This window comes from Salvelinus alpinus, chromosome 25 (assembly GCF_045679555.1).
Source record: "Salvelinus alpinus chromosome 25, SLU_Salpinus.1, whole genome shotgun sequence".
NCBI lineage: Eukaryota > Metazoa > Chordata > Actinopteri > Salmoniformes > Salmonidae > Salvelinus > Salvelinus alpinus.
In genome coordinates, this window is record NC_092110.1 from 23,381,559 (window position 1) to 23,403,844 (window position 22,286).

The 22,286-nt window shown below is 43.9% G+C and overlaps 1 protein-coding gene across 5 annotated transcripts in view; it reads left to right on the forward strand.

Annotated features, from left to right (window-relative positions):
* The window catches only part of LOC139553682 (NHS-like protein 3), a 56,106-nt gene extending 35,276 nt beyond the window's left edge, over nt 1-20,830 (forward strand). For 4 of the 5 annotated variants that reach the window (XM_071366268.1, XM_071366271.1, XM_071366269.1 and 1 more), the window contains 6 exons: nt 14,057-14,197; nt 14,316-14,359; nt 14,500-14,656; nt 14,848-14,961; nt 15,120-18,623; nt 18,727-20,830. In XM_071366268.1, coding sequence (XP_071222369.1) covers nt 14,057-14,197; nt 14,316-14,359; nt 14,500-14,656; nt 14,848-14,961; nt 15,120-18,623; nt 18,727-18,794 — 4,028 coding nt within the window. In that variant the 3' untranslated portion in view covers nt 18,795-20,830. Of the gene's footprint in view, nt 1-8,383; nt 12,972-14,056; nt 14,198-14,315; nt 14,360-14,499; nt 14,657-14,847; nt 14,962-15,119; nt 18,624-18,726 lie in introns of those variants that run through there. The other variant, XM_071366272.1, reaches the window with a different exon arrangement.
* The last annotated feature ends 1,456 nt before the right edge of the window (nt 20,831-22,286 follow it).

The following is a 22,286-nucleotide window of genomic DNA, read 5'->3' on the forward strand; positions in this document are numbered from 1 at the left end:
GCTGTGATTCGATGATAAATTAACAGGCACCGCATTGATTATTTGCAACGCAGGACAAGCTAGTTAAACTAGTAATATCATTAACCATGTCAAATCAAGTTTATTTTATATAGCCCTTCGTACATCAGCTAATATCTCGAAGTGCTGTACAGAAACCCAGCCTAAAACCCCAAACAGCAAGCAATGCAGGTGTAGAAGCACGGTGGCTAGGAAAAACTCCCTAGAAAGGCCAAAACCTAGGAAGAAACCTAGAGAGGAACCAGGCTATGAGGGGTGGCCAGTCCTCTTCTGGCTGTGCCGGGTGGAGATTATAACAGAACACCATGTGTAGTTAACTAGTGATTTATGTTTGATTTGTTTTTCATAAGATAAGTTTAATGCTAGCTAGTAACTTACGCGAGTGCAGCAAGGAGCCAAGGTAACAGGTGGTCAGCCTGCCACGCAGTCTCCTCGTGGAGTGCAATCGTCCATAATCGGCGTCCAAAAATGCCGATTACCAATTGTTATGACAACTTGAAATCGGCCATGCCGATTAATCGGTCGACCTCTATCACACAGTCACTCTGAGGTCACAACCGTCTCCCACTGTGTCATCATACCGCTTTGTTCTCCTCTCCTTTAACATCTTAAATATAATGTCAAAATGTAGATTTCTGCCTAAATAGACATACTCGAAAGTAACTGCTATTCATGTATATTTGGAAAGAAGACATCTGGGATATTATGAGGAAATGTGTTATGTCCATTGTTGGAATGAGACCAAGGTGCAGCGTGGTAGGCGTACATCTTTCTTTATTTGATGAACACCAAAAAAACAACAAAAGGATAAACGAACATAACGTTCTGCAGGCTACACAGTAACTGTACAAAAACAAGATCCCACAACTGAAGGTGGGAAAAAGGGCTGCCTAAGTATGATCCCCAATCAGAGACAACGATAAACAGCTGCCTCTGATTGGGAACCATACTAGGCCAACAAAGAAATAGAAGCATAGATTTGCCCACCCAAGTCACACACTGACCTAACCAAATAGAGAATAAAAAAGGCTCTAAGGTCAGGGCGTGACAAAATGATCAGAATATATATAGGAGTTACATAGTTCAGAATACACAAGATTAAGCCCACACAAAATGTAAGTTTTTTAAAATGTATTTTGGAAGTAATCTTTCATTGACAAGCTATAAGTGAATTATGGATTCCCAGAGCTGGACACGCATCAGATGGCTTCCACAACATGTGAACAATATCAGAAAAAAATGGGATTGATAGACCTAACAACTAGAAATGGGTAGATGTTTTAGTAAGTGGTGTCAGGTGTGGTGACGGGACGTTTCCAAGTGTCCCTAAACCTCTCCAAAGTGGCATATGTCTGTATATTAGATAATTCCAGTGCTATAACACATTTGCAATCCCTAAATGCTATTTGTTCAGTATAAAAACACAATTTCTACCATATCAACCTCACTCAAACATTGTGGTGGTGTTTTTGGGTATCCAGTGTACATTCAAGTGTCCTTTCAACCTCTCCAAAGTGTCAGAATGTGGTAATTGCACTGTTTTTGCACACTGGATGTGCCTAAATGTTATTGTTCACTATAAAAACTAAATTTCTACAACACCAACCTCACTCAAACATTTGTGGTGGTGTCGGGGGACATCCAAGTGTTATTTCAACCTTTCCAAAGTGCCTGAATGTTTAGTCTAGGCATATCCAATGTATTGGTCCTACATACACATGAACTATTTACAAAAACAATATAAAAGCAACAGATATACAGTACCAGTCAAAAGTTTGGACACACCTACTCATTCCAGGGTTTTCTTTATTTTTACTATTTTCTACATTGTAGAATAATAGTGAGACATCAAAACTATGAAATAGCACATATGGAATCATGTAGTAACCAAAAGGGTGTTAAACAAATCAAAATATATTTGAGATTCTTCAAAGTAGCCACCCTTTGCCTTGATGACAGCTTTGCACACTCTTGGTATTCAATTAACAGGTGTGCATTGTTAAGTCAATTTGTGGAATTTCTTTCCTTAATGCCTTTGAGCCAATCAGTTGTGTTGTGACAAGGTAGGGGTGGTATACAGAAGATGGGGCTATTTGGTAAAAGACCAAGTCCATATTATGGCAAGAACAGCTCAAATAAGCAAAGAGAAAAGACAGTCCGTCATTACTTTAAGACATGAAGGTCAGTCAATGCGGAAAATGTCAAGAACTTTGAAAGTTTCTTCAAGTGCAGTTGCAAAAACCATCAAGCGCTATGATGAAGCTGGCTCTCATGAGTACCGCCACAGGAAAGGAAGACCCAGAGTTACCTCTGCTGCAGAGGAGAAGTTCATTAGCGTTACCAGCCTCAGAAATTGCAGCCCAAATAAATGCTTCAGAGTTGAAGTAACAGACACATCTCAAAATCAACTGTTCAGAGGAGACTACATGAATTAGTCCTTCATTGTCTAGTTGCTGCAAATAAACCACTACTAAAGAACACCAATAAAAAGAGACAAAGAAACTTGGGCAAAGAAACTTGAGCAACAGACATTAGACCGGTGGAAATCTGTCCTTTGGTCTGATGAGTCCAAATTTGAGATTTTTGGTTCCAACTGCCGTGTCTTTGTGAGATGCAGAGTTTGTGAACGGATTATCTCCGCAAGTGTGGTTCCCACCGTGAAGCATGGAGGAGGTGGTGTGAGGGTGCTTTTCTGGTGACACTGTCAGTGATTTATTTAGAATTCAAGGCACACGTAACCAGTATGGCTACCACAGCATTCTGCAGCGATACGCCATCCCATCTGGTTTGCGCTTAGTGGGACTATCATTTGTTTTTCAACAGGACAATGACCCAACACACCTCCAGGCTGTGTAAGGGCTATTTGACCAAGAAGGAGAGTGATGGAGTTCTGCATCACATGACCTGGCCTCCACAATCACCTGACCTGAACCCAATTGAGATGTGTTCAGCATATGTGGGAACTCCTTCAAGACTGTTGGAAAAACATTCAAGGTGAAGCTGGTTGAGAGAATGCTAAGAGTGTGCAAAGCTATCATCAAGGCAAAGGGTGGCTACTTTGAAGATTCTCAAATATACAATATATTTGGATTTAACACTTTTTTGGTTACTACATGTTATTTTATAGTTTTGATGTCTTCACTATTATTTACTATTATTACAATGTAGGAAAAAAAAGAAGAAAAACCCTTGAATGAGTAGGTGTCCAAACCTTTGACTGGTACTGTACATAATTTTTTAAATATAAAATGTCACACACGGTTACACACGTGTCCTTCACTAAAAAAGGTGCAAAAATAGAAATAAGCGGAACTTTGTACAAATGGTGTTCGTTTTACATCCCAGGTGTAGAAGGTTAGATTTAAGTTACACCGTTGCATTTCACCCCCCCCCCCCCCCCCCCTCCTGTGTTTTGTGCAATGCTTGCAGTTCCTCCTTTTGTCTTTTGGCATGTGTGTTGGATAGTGGCGCTCACCTTGAGTGGGGGGTCTTGTGATGGTTGTGAGGTTGCTTTGGGCCCCCAATTCAGCCGTTTCCAACACCAGCTGCACTTGGAAGGCCAACTGGTAGAGAGAGGATTGACCTTTTTGCTTTGGCCATCTGCTTGTGGAGAAAGAAACTATTTTACTGTCCGCAAAGTGGAGGGGACCTGGTAGTAGCCTATCAGAGCATCAGATAGGTCGACACCCCCCATGCTGGCATTGTAGTCCTTCACAGAAACAGGAATGGGGACATTCTTCCTTTTTCACCATCCTTGACAGACATGGTTGTTATTGAATGCCTTATGCTGTGTGGTGAGTGGTTACTTCACTAGTGTCCTTCCATTTCACAAAAAGCAGATTCTGTTAGGACGAATGGTGCCACAGACCCTATTTTCATTTTCAAGAGGTCTATGAAAGTGGATGTAGAACCATCAGACGGGGTGATTGACATAGCAGCGGGGGGGTGAAGACCTTGATCGGCGGGGGCGCTTACTGGAGAGGGGTGGCTCCCAAATGTCATCATCCAAATCCTCTACATCCTCCGCTCTGTGGTGAATCAAATAAAGGGACATATTGTTGTAAGACACACAGAATTACAGTTGACTAAATTTACAAAACAACATTACTGTAAAGTAAAAACACCAAGCCTAAACTTTATCTGTACAGTGACTCACGTAGGTGTGAAGCACACACACAATTCTTTTATTTTTTATTTTTATTTTTATTTTATTTCACCTTTATTTAACCAGGTAGGCTAGTTGAGAACAAGTTTTCATTTGCAACTGCGACCTGGCCAAGATAAAGCATAGCAGTGTGAACAGACAACACAGAGTTACACATGGAGTAAACAATAAACAAGTCAATAACATGGTAGAAAAAAAAGAGAATCTATATACAATGTGTGCAAAAGGCATGAGGTAGGCAATAAATCGAATAATTACAATTTAGCAGATTAACACTGGAGTGATAAATCATCAGATGATCATGTGCAAGAAGAGATACTGGTGTGCAAAAGAGCAGAAAAGTAAATAAATAAAGGCAGTATGGGGGGTGAGGTAGGTAAATTGGGTGGGTAGTTTACAGATGGACTATGTACAGCTGCAGCGATCGGTTAGCTGCTCGGATAGCAGATTTTTAAAGTTGTTGAGGGAGATAAAAGTCTCCAACTTCAGAGATTTTTGCAATTCGTTCCAGTCGCAGGCAGCAGAGAACTGGAAGGAAAGGCGTCCAAATGAGGTTTTGGCTTTAGGGATGATCAGTGAGATACACCTGCTGGAGCGCGTGTTGCGGGTGGGTGTAGCCATCGTGACCAGTGAACTGAGATAAGGCGGCACTTTACCTAGCATAGCCTTGTAGATGACCTGGAGCCAGTGGGTCTGACGACGAACATGTAGCGAGGGCCAGCCGACTAGGGCATACAGGTCGCAGTGGTGGGTCGTATAAGGTGCTTTAGTAACAAAACGAATGGCACTGTGATAAACTGCATCCAGTTTGCTGAGTAGAGTATTGGAAGCTATTTTGTAGATGACATCGCCGAAGTCGAGGATCGGTAGGATAGTCAGTTTTACTAGGGTAAGTTTGGCGGCGTGAGTGAAGGAGGCTTTGTTGCGGAATAGAAAGCCGATTCTTGATTTGATTTTGGATTGGAGATGTTTGATATGAGTCTGGAAGGAGAGTTTGCAGTCTAGCCAGACACCTAGGTACTTATAGATGTCCACATATTCTAGGTCGGAACCGTCCAGGGTGGTGATGCTAGTCGGGCGTGCGGGTGCAGGCAGCGAACGGTTGAAAAGCATGCATTTGGTTTTACTAGCGTTTAAGAGCAGTTGGAGGCCACGGAAGGAGTGTTGTATGGCATTGAAGCTCGTTTGGAGGTTAGATAGCACAGTGTCCAAGGAAGGGCCGGAAGTATATAGAATGGTGTCGTCTGCGTAGAGGTGGATCAGGGAATCGCCCGCAGGAAGAGCAACATCATTGATGTATACAGAGAAAAGAGTCGGCCCGAGAATTGAACCCTGTGGTACCCCCATAGAGACTGCCAGAGGACCGGACAACATGCCCTCCGATTTGACACACTGAACTCTGTCTGCAAAGTAGTTGGTGAACCAGGCAAGGCAGTCATTAGAAAAACCGAGGCTACTGAGTCTGCCGATAAGAATATGGTGATTGACAGAGTCGAAAGCCTTGGCCAGGTCGATGAAGACGGCTGCACAGTAATGTCTTTTATCGATGGCGGTTATGATATCGTTTAGTACCTTGAGCGTGGCTGAGGTGCATCCGTGACCGGCTCGGAAACCGGATTGCACAGCGGAGAAGGTACGGTGGGATTCGAGATGGTCAGTGATCTGTTTGTTGACTTGGCTTTCGAAGACCTTAGATAGGCAGGGCAGGATGGATATAGGTCTGTAACAGTTTGGGTCCAGGGTGTCTCCCCCTTTGAAGAGGGGGATGACCGCGGCAGCTTTCCAATCCTTGGGGATCTCAGATGATACGAAGGAGAGGTTGAACAGGCTGGTGATAGGGGGTGCGACAATCGCGGCGGACAGTTTCAGAAATAGGGGGTCCAGATTGTCAAGCCCAGCTGATTTGTATGGGTCCAGGTTTTCCAGCTCTTTCAGAACATCTGCTATCTGGATTTGGGTAAAGGAGAAGCTGGGGAGGCTTGGGCGAGTAGCAGCGGGGGGGGCGGGGCTGTTGGCCAAGGTTGGAGTCGCCAGGAGGAAGGCATGGCCAGCCATTGAGAAATGCTTGTTGAAGTCTTCGATTATCACGGATTTATCGGTGGTGACCGTGTTACCTAGCCTCAGTGCAGTGGGCAGCTGGGAGGAGGTGCTCTTGTTCTCCATGGACTTTACAGTATCCCAGAACTTTTTGGAGTTAGAGCTACAGGATGCAAATTTCTGCTTGAAAAAGCTGGCCTTTGCTTTCCTGACTGACTGCGTGTATTGGTTCCTGACTTCCCTGAACAGTTGCATATCGCGGGGGCTCTTCGATGCTATTGCAGTTCGCCACAGGATGTTTTTGTGCTGGTCGAGGGCAGTCAGGTCTGGAGTGAACCAAGGGCTATATCTGTTCTTGGTTCTGCATTTTTTGAACGGAGCATGCTTGTCTAATATGGTGAGGAAGTAACATTTAAAGAATGACCAGGCATCCTCAACTGACGGGATGAGGTCAATATCCTTCCAGGGTACCCGGGCCAGGTCGATTAGAAAGGCCTGCTCGCAGAAGTGTTTTAGGGAGCGTTTGACAGTGATGAGGGGTGGTCGTTTGACCGCGGACCCGTGGCGGATACAGGCAATGAGGCAGTGATCGCTGAGATCTTGATTGAAGACAGCAGAGGTGTATTTGGAGGGCAGGTTGGTCAGGATAATGTCTATTAGGGTGCCCATGTTTACGGATTTAGGGTTGTACCTGGTGGGTTCCTTGATGATTTGTGTGAGACAATGCAAACAGTAACACCTTGGAGACAAAGGCAGAGGTGAGAACCACAAATAAACAATGGCTACGAGAGTTTAGTGGCCTCTCCAAAGTTACAAGGGTGAAACTTAGAACAGCAAACAATGAACTAATATGAAACATAGACAATAACTGGCCAGGTCGCAGTTGTAAATGAGAACTTGTTCTCAACTAGCTTACCTGGTTAAATAAAGGTGAAATAAATTAAAAATTAAAAACTACTTTGGAATTATATAACATAGGCTAACGTAACAAGTCATTTCTATGTAAACTAAATCCAAAGCACAAAAAGCAGACAACTTAATATAGTAAATTAGCTAATATAAAGTCATGAAAATAATTTACTTACAGATCTAAAAGTGGATCCAAACCTTCTAGAAAGCAATCTTCATCGGCCGTGTCAAATACTTGTTTTCCCAAATCTCTGCCATGATCCGAATCCGACCAGTATTTTAATCAAAGCTTCTATGTCGGTATACTTATTCATAGCTGCCTTTTTTTTTAGCTTCCTGTTCAATATTCTTAGTTTTACGAATATTTTCCCCCCTTGAGAAGCAATTTTTATGCTAAAGCAATGAAATATGTTTACAATGTAGCGTGTTCGGTGCGTCTCGTCTCTGAGTCAGGTAGCAATAGTTCGCATTACGCATTAAATGTTCTAGGCCTTGCTTTGTTCCACCCAAGTCAACTGCATATCCCTGGAAAGCTTATCTCATAGGCTACAAGACTGTCAAGGTGCCATAGTAGCCAATCCCCTGTGTAATGGATGCCTACGGCGCGTAAGTGGGCATCGTCATATTTTTGATGTGCAAAGATATATAGTCACTTGGGGGACGTTCGATGTTGCCATTAAGTCATACATCATCAGATAACATTGGTAATAGGCTAGATTTGTTCCTACCAACCTAAGGATTCATTTCATAACCTCCATGTAGCTATAGCTCAAACACAGACCAAATTGAAGCTTACCTTGTAAGATCTCCAACTGCTCTTAAATGCTAGTAAAACTAAATGCATGCTTTTCAACCGATCGCTGCCCCCACCCGCCCGCCCGACTAGCATGACTACTCTGGACAGTTCTGACTTAGAATATGTGGACAACTAAAAATACCTAGGTGTCTGGTTAGACTGTGAACTCTCCTTCCAGACTCACATTAAACATCTCCAATCCAAAATTAAATCTAGAGTCGGCTTCCTATTTCGCAACAAAACCTCCTTCACTCACGCTGCACAACATACCCTCGTAAAACTGACTATCCTACCGATCCTCGACTTCGGCGATGTCATTTACAAAATAGCCTCCAACATTCTACTCAGAAAACGGGATGCAGTCTATCACAGTGCCATCCGTTTTGTCATCAAAGCCCCATATACCACCCACCACTGCGACCTGTATGCTCTCGTCGGCTGGTCCTTGCTACATATTCGTCGCCAGACCCACTGGCTCCAGGTCATCTATAAGTCTTTGCTAGGTAAAGCTCCGCCTTATCTCAGCTCACTGGTCACCATAACAACACCCACCCGTAGCACGCGCTTCAGCAAGTATATCTCACTGGTCATCCCCAAAGCCAACACCCCCTTTGGCCACCTTTCCTTCCAGTTCTCTGCTGCCAATGACTGGAACGAATTGCAAAAATCGCTGAAGTTGGAGACTTATATCTCTCTCACTAACTTTAAGCATCAGCTATCTGAGCAGCTTACCAATCGCTGCATCTGTACACAGCCCATCTGTAAATAGCCCATCCTATCAACTTACCTCATCCCCATATTGTTTTTATTTACTTTTTTGCTCTTTTGCCACTAGTATTTCTACTTCCACATCATCATCTGCACATCTATCACTCCAGTGTTAATTTGCTAAATTGTAATTACTTCGCAACTATGGCCTATTTATTGCCTTACCTCCTCACGCCATTTGCACTCACTGTATATAGACTTTTTCTATTGTGTTATTGACTGTACGTTTGTTTATTCCATGTGTAACTCTGTGTTGCTGTCTGTGTCGCACTGCTTTGCTTTTCCTTGGCCAGGTCGCAGTTGTAAATGAGAACATGTTCTCAACCTCGCCTACCTGGTTAAATAAAGGTGTAATATTTTTTTTGTAGCTGTTTGGTGAAAACGTGTAAAATAAACATTTTGACTCTTGGGGCTGGTGATCAATAACAGTAGGTCACAGGCAGACAAATAACACGGAACCCAAACCGGCTGCGCGCGTGCGCTATTGTGCATAAATTTATTTTGTACCCCTACACCAAACGCGATCAAGACACGCAGGTTAAAATATCAAAACAAACTCTGAACCAATGACATTAATTTGGGGACAGGTCGAAAAGCATTAAACATGTATGGCAATTTAGCTAGTTAGCTTGCACTTGCTAGCTAATTTGTCCTATTTAGCTAGCTTGCTGTTGCTAGCTAATTTGTCCTGGGATATAAACTTTGAGTTGTTATTTTACCTGAACTGCACAAGGTCCTCTACTCCGACAAATTAATCCACACATAAAACGGCCAACCGAATCGTTTGTAGTCATCTATCCTCGCAGGCTTTTTCATCGTTGAACTCATATGGTGATCGCATCTAAACTTTCATAGTATTACCACGACAACCGGCAAAACAGTTCGTCTTTCAATCACCCACGTGGGTATAACCAATGAGGAGATGGCACGTGGGTACCTGCTTCTATAAACCAACGAGGAGATGGGAGAGGCAGGACTTGCAGAGCGATCTGCGTCAGAAATAGGAATGACTTCTATTTTAGCCCTTGGTAACGTAGACACTCGTTGACGTGCGCTAGCAGTGTGGGTGCAATAATTGAATAACACGGATTTCTAAATTTATTTTGCGACGCACGCGACGTGTCCGGTCTGGTCAGCATGTTATGCATCATCATGATCTGTGGAGTCCCGGCTTTCGGTGTGAATCGACGTATTCCGTCTTTATTTTGTTTACTCTCCACAACTCTAACCGGAATTTAGGTTGTAGCCATCTTGAAATGAGGTCCTCGGCTCGGCCTGCTCTTATATATTCGTATGGCCAAATATGGTAGTAAGTCACACCAAAGGTTTTAAGGCATACATCAATAGCCAAGATACTCAGCTTTCCGCAGACACCCTGCTTTTGCAGATAGGGGCTACCGTTCTCATAGCAGACTGAATTGAATAAAACAATCTAATAAGGTCCCCAAATATGGGGACATTACATTTAAGAGGTTAAAAGTCTGTAGGAGCTGGCAGACAGCAGCAGATGGAACACTCACAGCAACAAAGAATGTCTGTCTGTCTGTCCATTGCTTTCTCAAAACACAGAGAGGCATGTTAGGGCAGAGTCAGCTGTGTTTGTGTGCACCATATGAAGTCTACCTGTGTCAGAATGTATCAGCGCCACTTTGATAACTGCTAGATCCTGGGTAACAGGCGAGAACTCATTCTGATGATTTCCCTCTCGCCTAATCTGACTCATTAAATAGACTCTGTTACTGGTTGAATAATCATGTCATTGACTTAATTCCTGAAAGACTAATACCTAGCCTTCAGAAAGTATTCGTACCAGTTGACTTATTCCACATTTTGTTGTGTTACTGCCTGAATTCAAAATGGATGAAATATTATTATATTTTTTTCCCACCTACTTACCATACCCCATAATGAGTGAAAACATGTTTTTAGAAATGTTAGCAAATGTATTGATAATGAAATACAGAAATATCTCATTTATATAAATATTCACACCACTGAGTCAATACTTTGTAGAAGCATTTACCAATAAGGGGCCCTTCTTTGCGAGACATTGGAACACCTAGCTGGTCTTTGGTTGAATTTGTCTTTTGAAATTCACTGCTCCACTGAGGGACCTTACAGATAATTGTATGCGTGGGGTACAGAGATGAGGTAGTCATTCACAAATCATGTTCAACACTTATTGCACACAGAGTGAGTCCATGCAACTTATTATGTGACTTTTACTCCTGAACTTATTTAGGCTTAGCATACCAAAGGGGTTGAATACTTATTGACTCAAGACGTTTCAGCTTTCAATTTGTAATTCATTTCAAAATCTTTCTAAAAACATAATTCCACTTTTACATTATGGGGGATTATGTGTAGGCCAGTGACACAAAATCTACATTTAATCCATTTAAAATTCAGACTGTAACACAACAAAATGTGGAAAAAGTCCAGGGGTGTGAATTATTTTTGAAGGCACTGTACCATTAGTTTGCATTATGGACTAGAGCTGTAACTGTAATGCAAAGGGACATAGCTAAATGCTCAGCATTGTTCTCTACATTAAATTATGTGTCAAATGTAGTGTACATTCATAATATCACACAATCTCACATGTTATTTGTATTTCATTGAGTCTGTAAGCTGATCTTTGATGTCAGAGCATTAAGCTGTTGGGTATCATACATATTAGATTGGGTATTGGCACTGAAATCCCTGGAGTAAACATCAGTTTGGGGGCTCACAGGATCAGCCTCCCTCTTAAATCCTACTGGTGTTCTATTAGACTCCAGTGACAGATGGGTTACTACTGTGATTTAATATGAACTGAATTACAATAGGAACAAACAAAAGGCTGTGGGACATCATCAGACCCCCTCCAAATGCTGTGTCTGTCTGTGTGTTTATGGTATTACTATTTCCTATCTGTGTTTCACTGGTGTATTTATATTGTAAATCTATTAGTGATCATGGCTGTACTTACATTTTTCAATTTCCTCCTCTTGTTCCTATTTTGTCCCGGTCTACAGAGGGCTCATTTCTCGCTTATCCATGAATGACAATGTCTTGTTGCTATAATCATAATCAAACAACCAATCTATGCAAAATATGCTGGTAGAGCACAGACAGCCACTGATGGTCCACGTGATTCATGTTGCCTAAGAAAGTTCCATTCATCCTGGTGAAATCCCTGGAGCACTGTGTGAAGGTCTGAGTCATACAGCATGATGATAACATGGAAATGTTTTCTGTTTGCTCAGATGTTATACATTCCTTGTCATGTTTGCTCACTGCACAAGGAGGTAAATAGACCATTTTCCCAGGTTGAGATTGAAGTTTGTACATTACAGTAGTACACATCTTCAGACATGCCCCATGGGAAGTAAGGAGCGTCAGTTGCAGATTTGCTAAAGGGATGTAAAGTAGTAAGAGATATTAGCCTCTCCACATAATTCTTGCCAGCAGTAAATCGCAGGGAATGATGTATTCAGTTTATTACCTCAGTCCAGTTAGATCCCATTGACCGTGTTGATAGATAGAAGTAATTAGGTACATCATTTCATTGTGTAACATTTATTCTATTGTGTATTCTCTCCCAACAGGATTGATCTTGTTTGATAACTAAAACCTTCATCGTTTCTAGCTCCTTTTCTCCACCTTGTGGTCAGACTTCAAAGGGAACTCGTTCTTCAAGGATTACTAGATCTCCTCATCTCCTCTGTCAGTTAGACCAGAGTAGTTTTCAGAAATGGCACAGTAGCTAGTCAGTATGATAAATGGCTGCTTCAAGCAGATAAGAGCTTCAACTGTCTAACCACTTTTCCTCTTTCCCTTTGTGTGTGTCTGATCCCAGCATGGTCGGTGTCATAATCACGTTCTGACCAATCCAGGGTCAGCATGTTCACAAACAAGGAGCAGTGGGATCCTGGGGTATGAGGAGGGGGGTGTTTGCGTGAGGGATGGGCAGAATTAGGCTGCTGGGATTAGTGTCTGAGCTCTCATTGTCTAGTGATGGAAGTGGAACTACTAGAATTGGGGAATAATAACAACATCAAGCAAGATCTTTTCTACCCAGTTCACTGAATTATTTTGTCTGTATTGGATGTTGATCTACCCTGCATTTTTAGTTCTACTCACTGGGATAGTTTTGAATTCCTGTCATTTCTCTAAGGATAAGATCTGTTTTTCTAAATTTAGGGGGATTATATTACCATGGTATCTCAGTAGCCATGGTGGTGCTTTTGACTCAGAATGTTTGTCTGCCAGTGCCTTTGCTTTTCAAGAGGAAAGGTGAGTTACAGTATAGGTTAAGTACACGGGTTGAGTCCTGGACATTCTCAGACAGGGTTTTCATTTATGCTACATACCTTGAATTATTTTCTTGAAGTTTTATGGTCAAGCGAATGTTCCTTCTTTAGTAGATACGGGCAGGGTGAGTTAACTGGTTCAATTGATATGAGTTAGAGTGAATTCATTAGTGAATACCTGTTGTCATAATATGTGTCAAACTGTTTGCTATTGGTGTGATACAGAGGCATGGCAAGCCCTGAAGAGCCATTCTAAACTATCTCCCCTTATGATGTTAAAATGTTGTCTAAATGTTTTTTGGTGACTCTGTCACTGAGAGCTTGTCATCAATCATTCTGACTGAATTTACAGTTTGTGTGAACTTGTTATTGTTAGGAGGATCAAATTAAAAGTGGTCAAAGAGGGTGTATTTCCAGGGTGAACAGCCAGAGATGGTGCTTTATAGCAGGGATCGCTCGGAGCACATGGTCGACAGGACTAATTCCAGCATGGTCTTCCTAGCCCCACAGAACATGTACAGAACATGGCTAAATATACAGCAGCTTTGATTAACTAAAGATTGCAGGCTTACCACATGGCCACGGCTGCCCCACACTCTCTGCATTACTTAACTGGTTATCACCTCACTGATCCTAGATCTGTTCAGGACTGCTGTCCTCAAGGGACACTATCCTGCTACTGTCCTCATGATAACCCTATGACACTGCTACTCTGTATTATATGAGAGTAGGACTGTTTGGGGAATATACTGGCTGGTTATGTCAATGAAGCCTGCTGGGACTTGTAGTTGATGAACACCATTTGAATGTTGAGGCCAATTTATCAACTCTTGATTTTTATTGCACATAGCAGCCATTTTATAGTGATCTATATAAACATTAGATGACTTGTTTTGGAACCGGATTGATGAGAAGAGACTTATATCAGTTCACATTCCTCTTTTTGTGGATATAATATCAAATTATCTTGGTACAATGTAGTTTTGTCAAATATATTGTGCATTTGTTTACACGTTTCTTTATTTTGGATTATATATCCACTCACATTCTATCTCTTTCTCCTCCCAGCAGTCCCAAAGCAGGAGGATGAGGGGACTCACGTCCCTTCACACATCCAGGAGAATGTGTTCATCGAGGGCAGCCGGCCCAAATACCTGGAGGACCTGCACACTGAGGCCCAGGAGGGACTCAAACTTCAGCAGCAAGAAGGTACTAAAGCCCCTCCAAATACTCACACTTACTCCAACACCTACCCCTGATAAGGTTAATGCTTTAGGTGAAGTTGCTGTGTGGTACTGTATTTTAAATATTTTGACCTTTATTTCAGAAACAAATAATGGGGTGGATTACCCGGATGACCAAAGCATCGCTGTAAGTTTCCCATTCTACATTTCATCCACGGTGCTACATCAAATCACTTAACATTGTCCCGTCATAAATTCACCATTCACAGCTGCTTTAATTAAGTGTATACTAATCATTTACTTTGGAATTTTCTGTGATTTCTACAGTCGACAGTGACCCGGCAGCCTGACGAGACTGAGAGTGACAGTTACAGAGAGAGGAGAGGCTCTTTGTCAGACAGCACTATACTAGACACCATGTCCCAGGTCTCAACGCGCTCCGCTGTCTCCACACAGTCCTCACGGTCAGGACTGACCCGCCAAGGTAACATGACATGACCATAACCAGAAAACAATTCATACTGGAACCACTATAAAACCTTTTCCGACCAGTGATTGTTTGATTTTCTTTGTCTTCAATGTGTTTTAGAGTAAACACTGGAGTGAAAGCGGCTGTTGTTGGTTTTTGTTAATTTTGACCTAATATTTCTCCTGCTTTTTGTCTCGTTCCCCCAGCATCAACCTTCAGGCCCCTGAAGTCCGAGAAGAAGCCAGAGAAGGCCAAGGCCAGGAGGAGACACAGGAGAACCACAGTTATGGGGATACCACAACACATCCAGAGGGAACTGGGTACGCTACTCATTATTTATGCTCTAAATTAATTGAAATGTCAAAATAGACCATTGTGAAGATACCTGTGGATAATTTCACCCTTAATAAAAGCTTCTGTGCTTGTATTTGCTTGTGTAGCTGTTTATTCTGATTTGTCCTGTTGTTCCTCACTAAAGGGCTGGATAGAGAATCATGGGCAGCTCGGCAGGTTATAGACGAGGACGGGCTCCATAACGGGGAGAGCCTGGACATCCACACCATCGATGGGCCTCACCTAGCTGATTCCCAAGAGGGGGTGAGGATATATCTCCAGTCTGTAAAAGGCCTGCAGCCCGTCAGTGAGGACCAGGTTCAGAAGTTCCCCTCCCGGGCCGGTCACACGGATGACCTGGCTCTCCTCCAGCGCATGGGCCCCCAGCTGTGCGGCCTGAAGAGGCCCAATTCCCTGGCCGTCCCCTGGATGACCACGGCGTCCGGCCTGCTGCACCATCCCCCCAGTCCCGTCATGTCCATGTCCCCCCAGGCCACCTACATGTCTAAGATCATCCCCAATGCCGTGCTGCCACCCTCCATCGACGTGGTGGAGATTAGCCATAACCGCAGCCGGAGCAGTGTCCGTACCGTCAGTAAGAGCAGACTGCTGCTGGCCAGCCCTGCCTCCTCCAGAGCCTCCTCCCGCGCCTCTGCCAGGTCCTCCACCTCCCAATACAACCCACCACACTTCTCTGACAGCTCTGGATGGAGCCACTCTGAGTCCTCTGAGACCCTGGTGTCTGACTCCTCCACCGTCTCCTCCAACAGCACCACCAGACAGGGGGGGGGTGGGGAGGGCTCATCCAGGGAAATGGCCCTGGACAGAGAGAGTATCCACTCCTCTGTCAGTAAGGCCTCCAGGACCTCAACCATCAAAGGCAAGGGGAAAGCCAGAGGGGATGATGGCAAACAGGAGGGGCCCTTCATCCGGAGCCTATCTGTGATGAAGTCCAAGAGGGCACCGGCCCCACCCAGCCGCTCCTACTCCTTACACAAGGACAAGATGAAGCGGCGCTCGCGGGACCTGACTGACATCAGGGTGGCTGCCCTTCCCCAAAGCAGCCCAGTCCGTGGTGGGGAGGCTAAGGCTGTCAGTGCTGGGGAGACCGGCTCTTCTCCCATGCCCTCCAGTAACAAAAGTAGCCCTGGATACACAGCAGACACCAGCTCTCTGGATGAGTCCTCGGGCTCTGTGACCACCAACTCCTTTAACACCCGACAGCAGGCAGCCAGGGAAGAGGAGAGAAATGAGCAGCCAGGCTCCACTGGCTTCTCTCCCCAGAAACAGACCCCCCAGGAAAACATCCTGAAGAAGACTGTTTCCCCCTCCAGCGGCTACCCCAGCCCAGGTGGCATGCCCACCCTCCCCTCCGAACAGACCCATAACTCATCCCCAGGAAACAAGAGGGGCATCCTGGCCAAATTAGCAAGCATTTTCCCCAAGGCACCATCCCCATCACCTGTTATTCAGCCACAGGCCTCTGACAACAGTAAGACGCCTCGTCCGTCCCCTCCAGTCGACACTGTAACTTCCTCACCTTCAGTCATGGCACTCAGAGAGCTGTTCAACATCCCTCCCCCACCCAAAGTGTGTGCCCCCTCTCCTCCTCCCCCGGAGGTATGGGCACACAACAAGCGCACTTTTGAACTGCTGCTAGGTCCCCCGGCCCCCAACAACACGGATACGGTGGTGCGAAAGAACCCAAAGGATCGACGACAGCAGATGCAGTCTCCTTCCACATCAAGAGAGGCTTCTGTTAAGAATGTGTCACCTGAGAGGAGAGGTGAGGAGTCTGCACCAGAGCAGGAGGCAGGAGGTGTGCTAGAGAGGGTCACTGAGCCTCTGTCTAAAGAGCAGACCGGTAATCCAGCAGCACTAACATCTGTGTCAGGAAGGGGTCAGGAGAGTCCAAAGGTCCAGGAAAAAGATGGATTGAGTTCAGTGGTTATAGAAGTGGGAGATAAAGGACCGACTCAAATAGAGCCTTCTGAAGGTATGAAAAGGAATAGTGAAGTGGCACAGAAAGTTGAACAAGAGAGGGTACAAGGAAGTCAGTTGGTGGTTGAACCAGAGAAGGTCAAGGTTAGTCAGATGATAGGTAAACTAGAGAAGGTCCAGGCAAGTCGGTTGGTAAATGAAAAGTCAGTGAACGCCTCAGTCGCTCCAGGAAGGGGCCTAGGAAAAGTAAAGCCAGAAATACAGACTCCTGCTACAGAGAAAAGGACTGAATCTCAACTTAAAATGGACACGTTGTCTATGCTTAGCCCTGCTCTAGCACGCGTCTCGCCATCTCCTTCTCCTCCCCCAGCACACTATCCTCCCCTTCCCCCTTCCAAACAGACCACGCCAGTGACCATACTTGGGGTCCCCTCAGATTCTACACCCGCTCCAGAGCTCCCACTAGTCTATCCCACTGAGGAATCCTTCTGGCCTCCTCCCCCACCTCCCATGGACTTGGCCACCCCTGGCGATGAGCTTGACCTCCCTCTTCCCCCACCACCCAGTGGTTGTGAGGAGAGGGTTATGACAGAACCTGTGCCCCCTGTTTCAGAGGGGACAGTGGGTGCTCCAAACCCTGCCCGACCTGCACCTCAAGAAGTTTCATCTGTACCCCAGGGAATACCGCAACCCAGTCCAGGGATCACTGAGTGCCAGAACCAAGAGAAGTCCCTCAGCAAGAGTTCTCCCACTCCCCCAGAGGAGGCCCCCACTCCTGTGGTCACCCCCTCCCTTCTGCAGATGGTCAAGCTGAGGTCTGTCAATAATGGTAACCAGGGTCTGAAAAAGGACCAGAGTCAGGGACAAAACCATACAGAGGTCACTTTGAGGGCCAAACAACCCAGTAACGGGGAGGCTCCCCAGAAGCCTATTCGAAGGTCTCTGATCATGACAGCTCCCCCTCCCACTGTCACATCCCCACCTACTACTGTTGTCTCACAACTTTCCACAGCCACTGTCCCAGAGGCAGCCCTAACCTCAGCCACTGTCCCAGAGGCAGCCCTAACCTCAGCCACTGTCCCAGAGGCAGCCCTAACCTCAGCCACTGTCCCAGAGGCAGCCCTAACCTCAGCCACTGTCCCAGAGGCAGCCCTAACCTCAGCCACTGTCCCAGAGGCAGCCCTGACCTCAACCACAACCAAGTTCCAGCCCAGCATTGTTAATTTACCCTCAAAGTCATCTACTGTCACCTCTCCTACAAGTAAGTCTCCTCCTGCCTCAGCCACCATGAGGATGCAGGAGGCCATTCGCTTGAGGACAGAGACCAGAAGTAAAGAGGGGCCTCCCTCTCATCTCAGCCTGCACTCCCCAACTTCACCAACAGGTCTCAAGTTCCCCTCATCTACCGCCAGTTTCATCCCCTCATCTACCGCCAGTTTCATCTTCGCCAAGAGCACAAAGAAGGTTGTCATAGAGACCCTCTCAACCCCTGAGGTCCAGGCAAATCTCACAAAGAACCTGGTGGCTGAGCTTTCATCTATGTCCAATCCAGCCAAGTCCACAGAAACACAGAAGGAGGTGGCAGTCAAGGTGCCACCACCTGTGGCAAGGAAACCCAGGCTTAAGGTGACAGATGCAGAGCCCAGTGTGGAGACTGAGCATGTGCAAACTGCGGGACAGGAAGCACAGCCAGCAGACAACACTGAGGGTAAGGGATCTGTGATTCTGACACAACCATACTTGCCTCCTTTGTTACAGCTATTGTCCATTCATGTTGATCTGATCTGACTTATCTTTCTCTCCTGTCAAAGGTGCTCCAGAGGCTCCAAACGGGACAGCAGTTAGTTTTGAAGTGTCACCACCATCATCATCCACATGAGCAACACTGCCACTTGGCAAGGACTAATCATTCACAAAGACAGACTGACTTTTACCTGTAAATTGAGAAGACCCAATGTGTCAAACAGCATATGTCAATCACAATCTGCAAGAGGGAGAGAGATGGATCAAGGGGTGAGTGGATGAGAACTACAGAGCCTTCTGAAGACAAGGCAACAGGACATAGCTAAATGTTGCCCTCTCAACAACAACAAAAACAATCCTTTGAGTTTATATGAAAATGGTGTTGGTCTTTAATTTCTCTAATACTATTTTTCTATTTTAGAGTATTTTTCTTTGCCAGAAGGACTTCTTACTGGTCTGATTAACAATAGACAGCCATGGACAGCATGCTGGTCTAGGTACAAGTCTAGGTTGCCCTCTAGTGTCAACTATGGAATGTTACAGCTACTGCTGTTTGGTACACAAAACAATGAGTTTTATAATCCACTTGTCTGGATTATATACCAGAATGTTGTATTTTTATATATTCATATCATTCATTATAAGATCATGCACTATTAAATTGTGTTAAGTTCCCATTTCATCCTTCATGTTTTTGCATGAAACATTATTTACCTAAGATCCTTTTCCTGTAGACATCTTCCATTACATTTTGGGAGAAAAAATAATTATTTTGTTTTTTTGTTTTGTTCTACGTTTCAATATATGTCAATATTTTATGAAGTCATCTGATGTCATCATATTTCCTTATCTTCCTTGCAACTAAAATGATGTCATCAGAACTGGATGATGTCAATTGTTCTGAGGATGAGAATCATATTCATGCTGAGAATCCCAATTCACATGTTCATGTTTTGTTTCTCTGTTGTTGATATGAATGTTCATAGACTTGTACTGGAAGCTCACCTTGTGTGTAAATCAAATCTCAGTCTTTCACTAGGAGTATTGGGGCAAATAGGTATTACTTGTCCCTCAGATTTAGATACATTTCCTTTCAACCAGATAGGAGCTATATTATACATTGCATTTATGTTGCTAAATTGTCCAGAAATTGGGATATTCCTCAACTGAATGAAATCTGCTTTGGAAGTACTAAATACTGTTCAAAGTGATTTCAATGATAAATGATTAAGTATAGTTTCACTTATTTCAATATAACCGAATAAATTGATTTATTCACAATGAATGAATTTAGCCATATCATTATTTCTACCCTGCTTCTGAAACATTTTGAGAAAAGTTCTGTCAATATTTTATCAGTCAGTTAGATCCATTTATGTGACACACACACACACACTTCCTGCTCTCAGGTTTCCAACAGGTTTGTACCTTTTCCGTCTTATCAGGATGTTGAAACTTCACATTCACACACACGTCTGGTTTTCCAGTGTCCATCTTAGACACATCTGTTGTTGACAGTCATAATTTAGACTAATTATGAAATAGATTGACTGTATATGTAATGCATATTTTAATATTGTTATTATTTAGATTTTACATAATATATTGTTTATATTTGAATGTTTGTTTATTCTGTCTCCTGGGTAATGTGTCAAACCTTGACAGAGGTAACAAAATAATCTGTTATTTTAAACCAGATGTTTATTGTATTATGGTTGCTGAGCTGCTATATAAACTCTTATTGGAGGGCTTGTCTGAGAGAATCCATGGGGAATAAGGGATTGAATTTATGTGAGCGGATGGATCTCTGTTGGGGCTTAACTAAATGCCTTAATATGAATTGGGGTGGATCTTGATTTACAATGACAAATGAATAAGCAGGTCATAGAATAACTTCAAAGTTTATTTGGCAACGTCCTTGTGTCACTGACGTTGTGTGTCATTTGGCGGACTCTAGCTTCTGTCACAGGCTTTCACCTCATCGAGAGGGAAGCCAGGGCTAGGCGGAGTCAGTAACAAAGAGTTACAGTAAGTGCATAGAGTATCAGTAGGTCATTCATTCCTCAGCATAAACTGTAAAACACCAGTGCCTGGACTGCTGCTGATTCACTGAAGGACTTGTTTTATTGTGTAGCATTGCTGGTTGAATAAAGTCAACTGTCATGACCTGGACATCATGAATCACTCAAAGGATTTTTTGTTTCGCTCCAGTTATTTAAGACAGTGGTTCTCAAATGTTTTGCTTCGTGACCCAACCATTTAAGTGTCTGTTGAGTCGTGACCCAGCATAAATGGTTGAGTGGTGAAAACATACCCAGACCATAGAATAAGTATAGAAAATGTATTAATAAAACCCTCAAAACATTACTGAATGTAGATTTGAGTATGGGTTCTAGAGACAAAAAAATAGATAATACTATATAATGACATTGTAAAAATGCACAAAAAATATCATCCTGCAAAACAGTTTGGGAACCACTGATTTAAGACTTCCTTTTCTGGTAAGACTCACTTCTATGGTACTCCTGGTTTTACTATCAATGGTGACTAACTACATTGATGTAAGAGTAAGACTGTCTGTGTCCCTGTCGCTATCGTTGAATTTGAGATATACAGTATTATGTTACTTTGTTATGGGTTAACATCAGTAGTGCCAATGATTTACCATATGACTTTAGGTAATAAATAATACATTGTTTACCAGTTAAAACCCACAGTCTTTCTCAAACATTAAGTGTGTGCTGAATTTACCACTATCCAGAGTGGTTAGTTAAACTGTTTGTGTTCCTGTGTCTGTAGATACGTTTACTGCAGGAGGTTGGTGATACCTTAATTGGGGAGGACGAGCTTGTGGTAATGGCTGGAGCGGAATTAGTGGAATGGTATCAAACACATGGTTTCCAGCCATTATGAGCCGTCCTCCCCTCAGCAGGCTCCACTGGTTTCAGATCTCTGTTCCCAGTGTGTCCAAGCTTGCCATCCATGGTGAAGATGTAGTCCTAGACTGCAGCTTCCCTGACTGACTGGAGAATAGACGATAAGATTGTCCACAGTTTCTACCACAGCCAAGACCAACAGAACAAGCCTGTACCTTTCTAAGAAAGAAAAGGGGAATAACCTCTCTCAGGATGAAACATACAGTATCACCCTAGAAGATGCAGGACACCTGCTTTGTGGGCACAGTATCTGGCACTCAGAAGACATCCTTATTACTGAAGTTTGCCGGTGACAACGATATCTTAACTTTAGTGAACACCAGTCTCAACATCAACAGTGAAGAGGCGACTCCAGGATGCTGGCCTTCTAGGCAGAGTTGCAAAGAAAAAGCCATATCTCAGACTGGCCAATAAAAAGAAAAGATTAAGATGGGAAAAAGAACAGACACTGGACAGTCGAACTTTGCCTAGAAGGCCAGCATCCCGGAGTCGCCTCTTCACTGTTGACGTTGAGACTGGTGTTTTACGGGTACTAAACTCAGCAAAAAAAGAAACGTCCTCTCACTGTCAACTGCGTTTACTTTCAGCAAACTTAGCATGTGTAAATATTTGTATGAACATAACAAGATTCAACAACTGAGACGTAACAGTCAGTATCTGGTGTGGCCACCAGCTGCATTAGGTACTGCAGT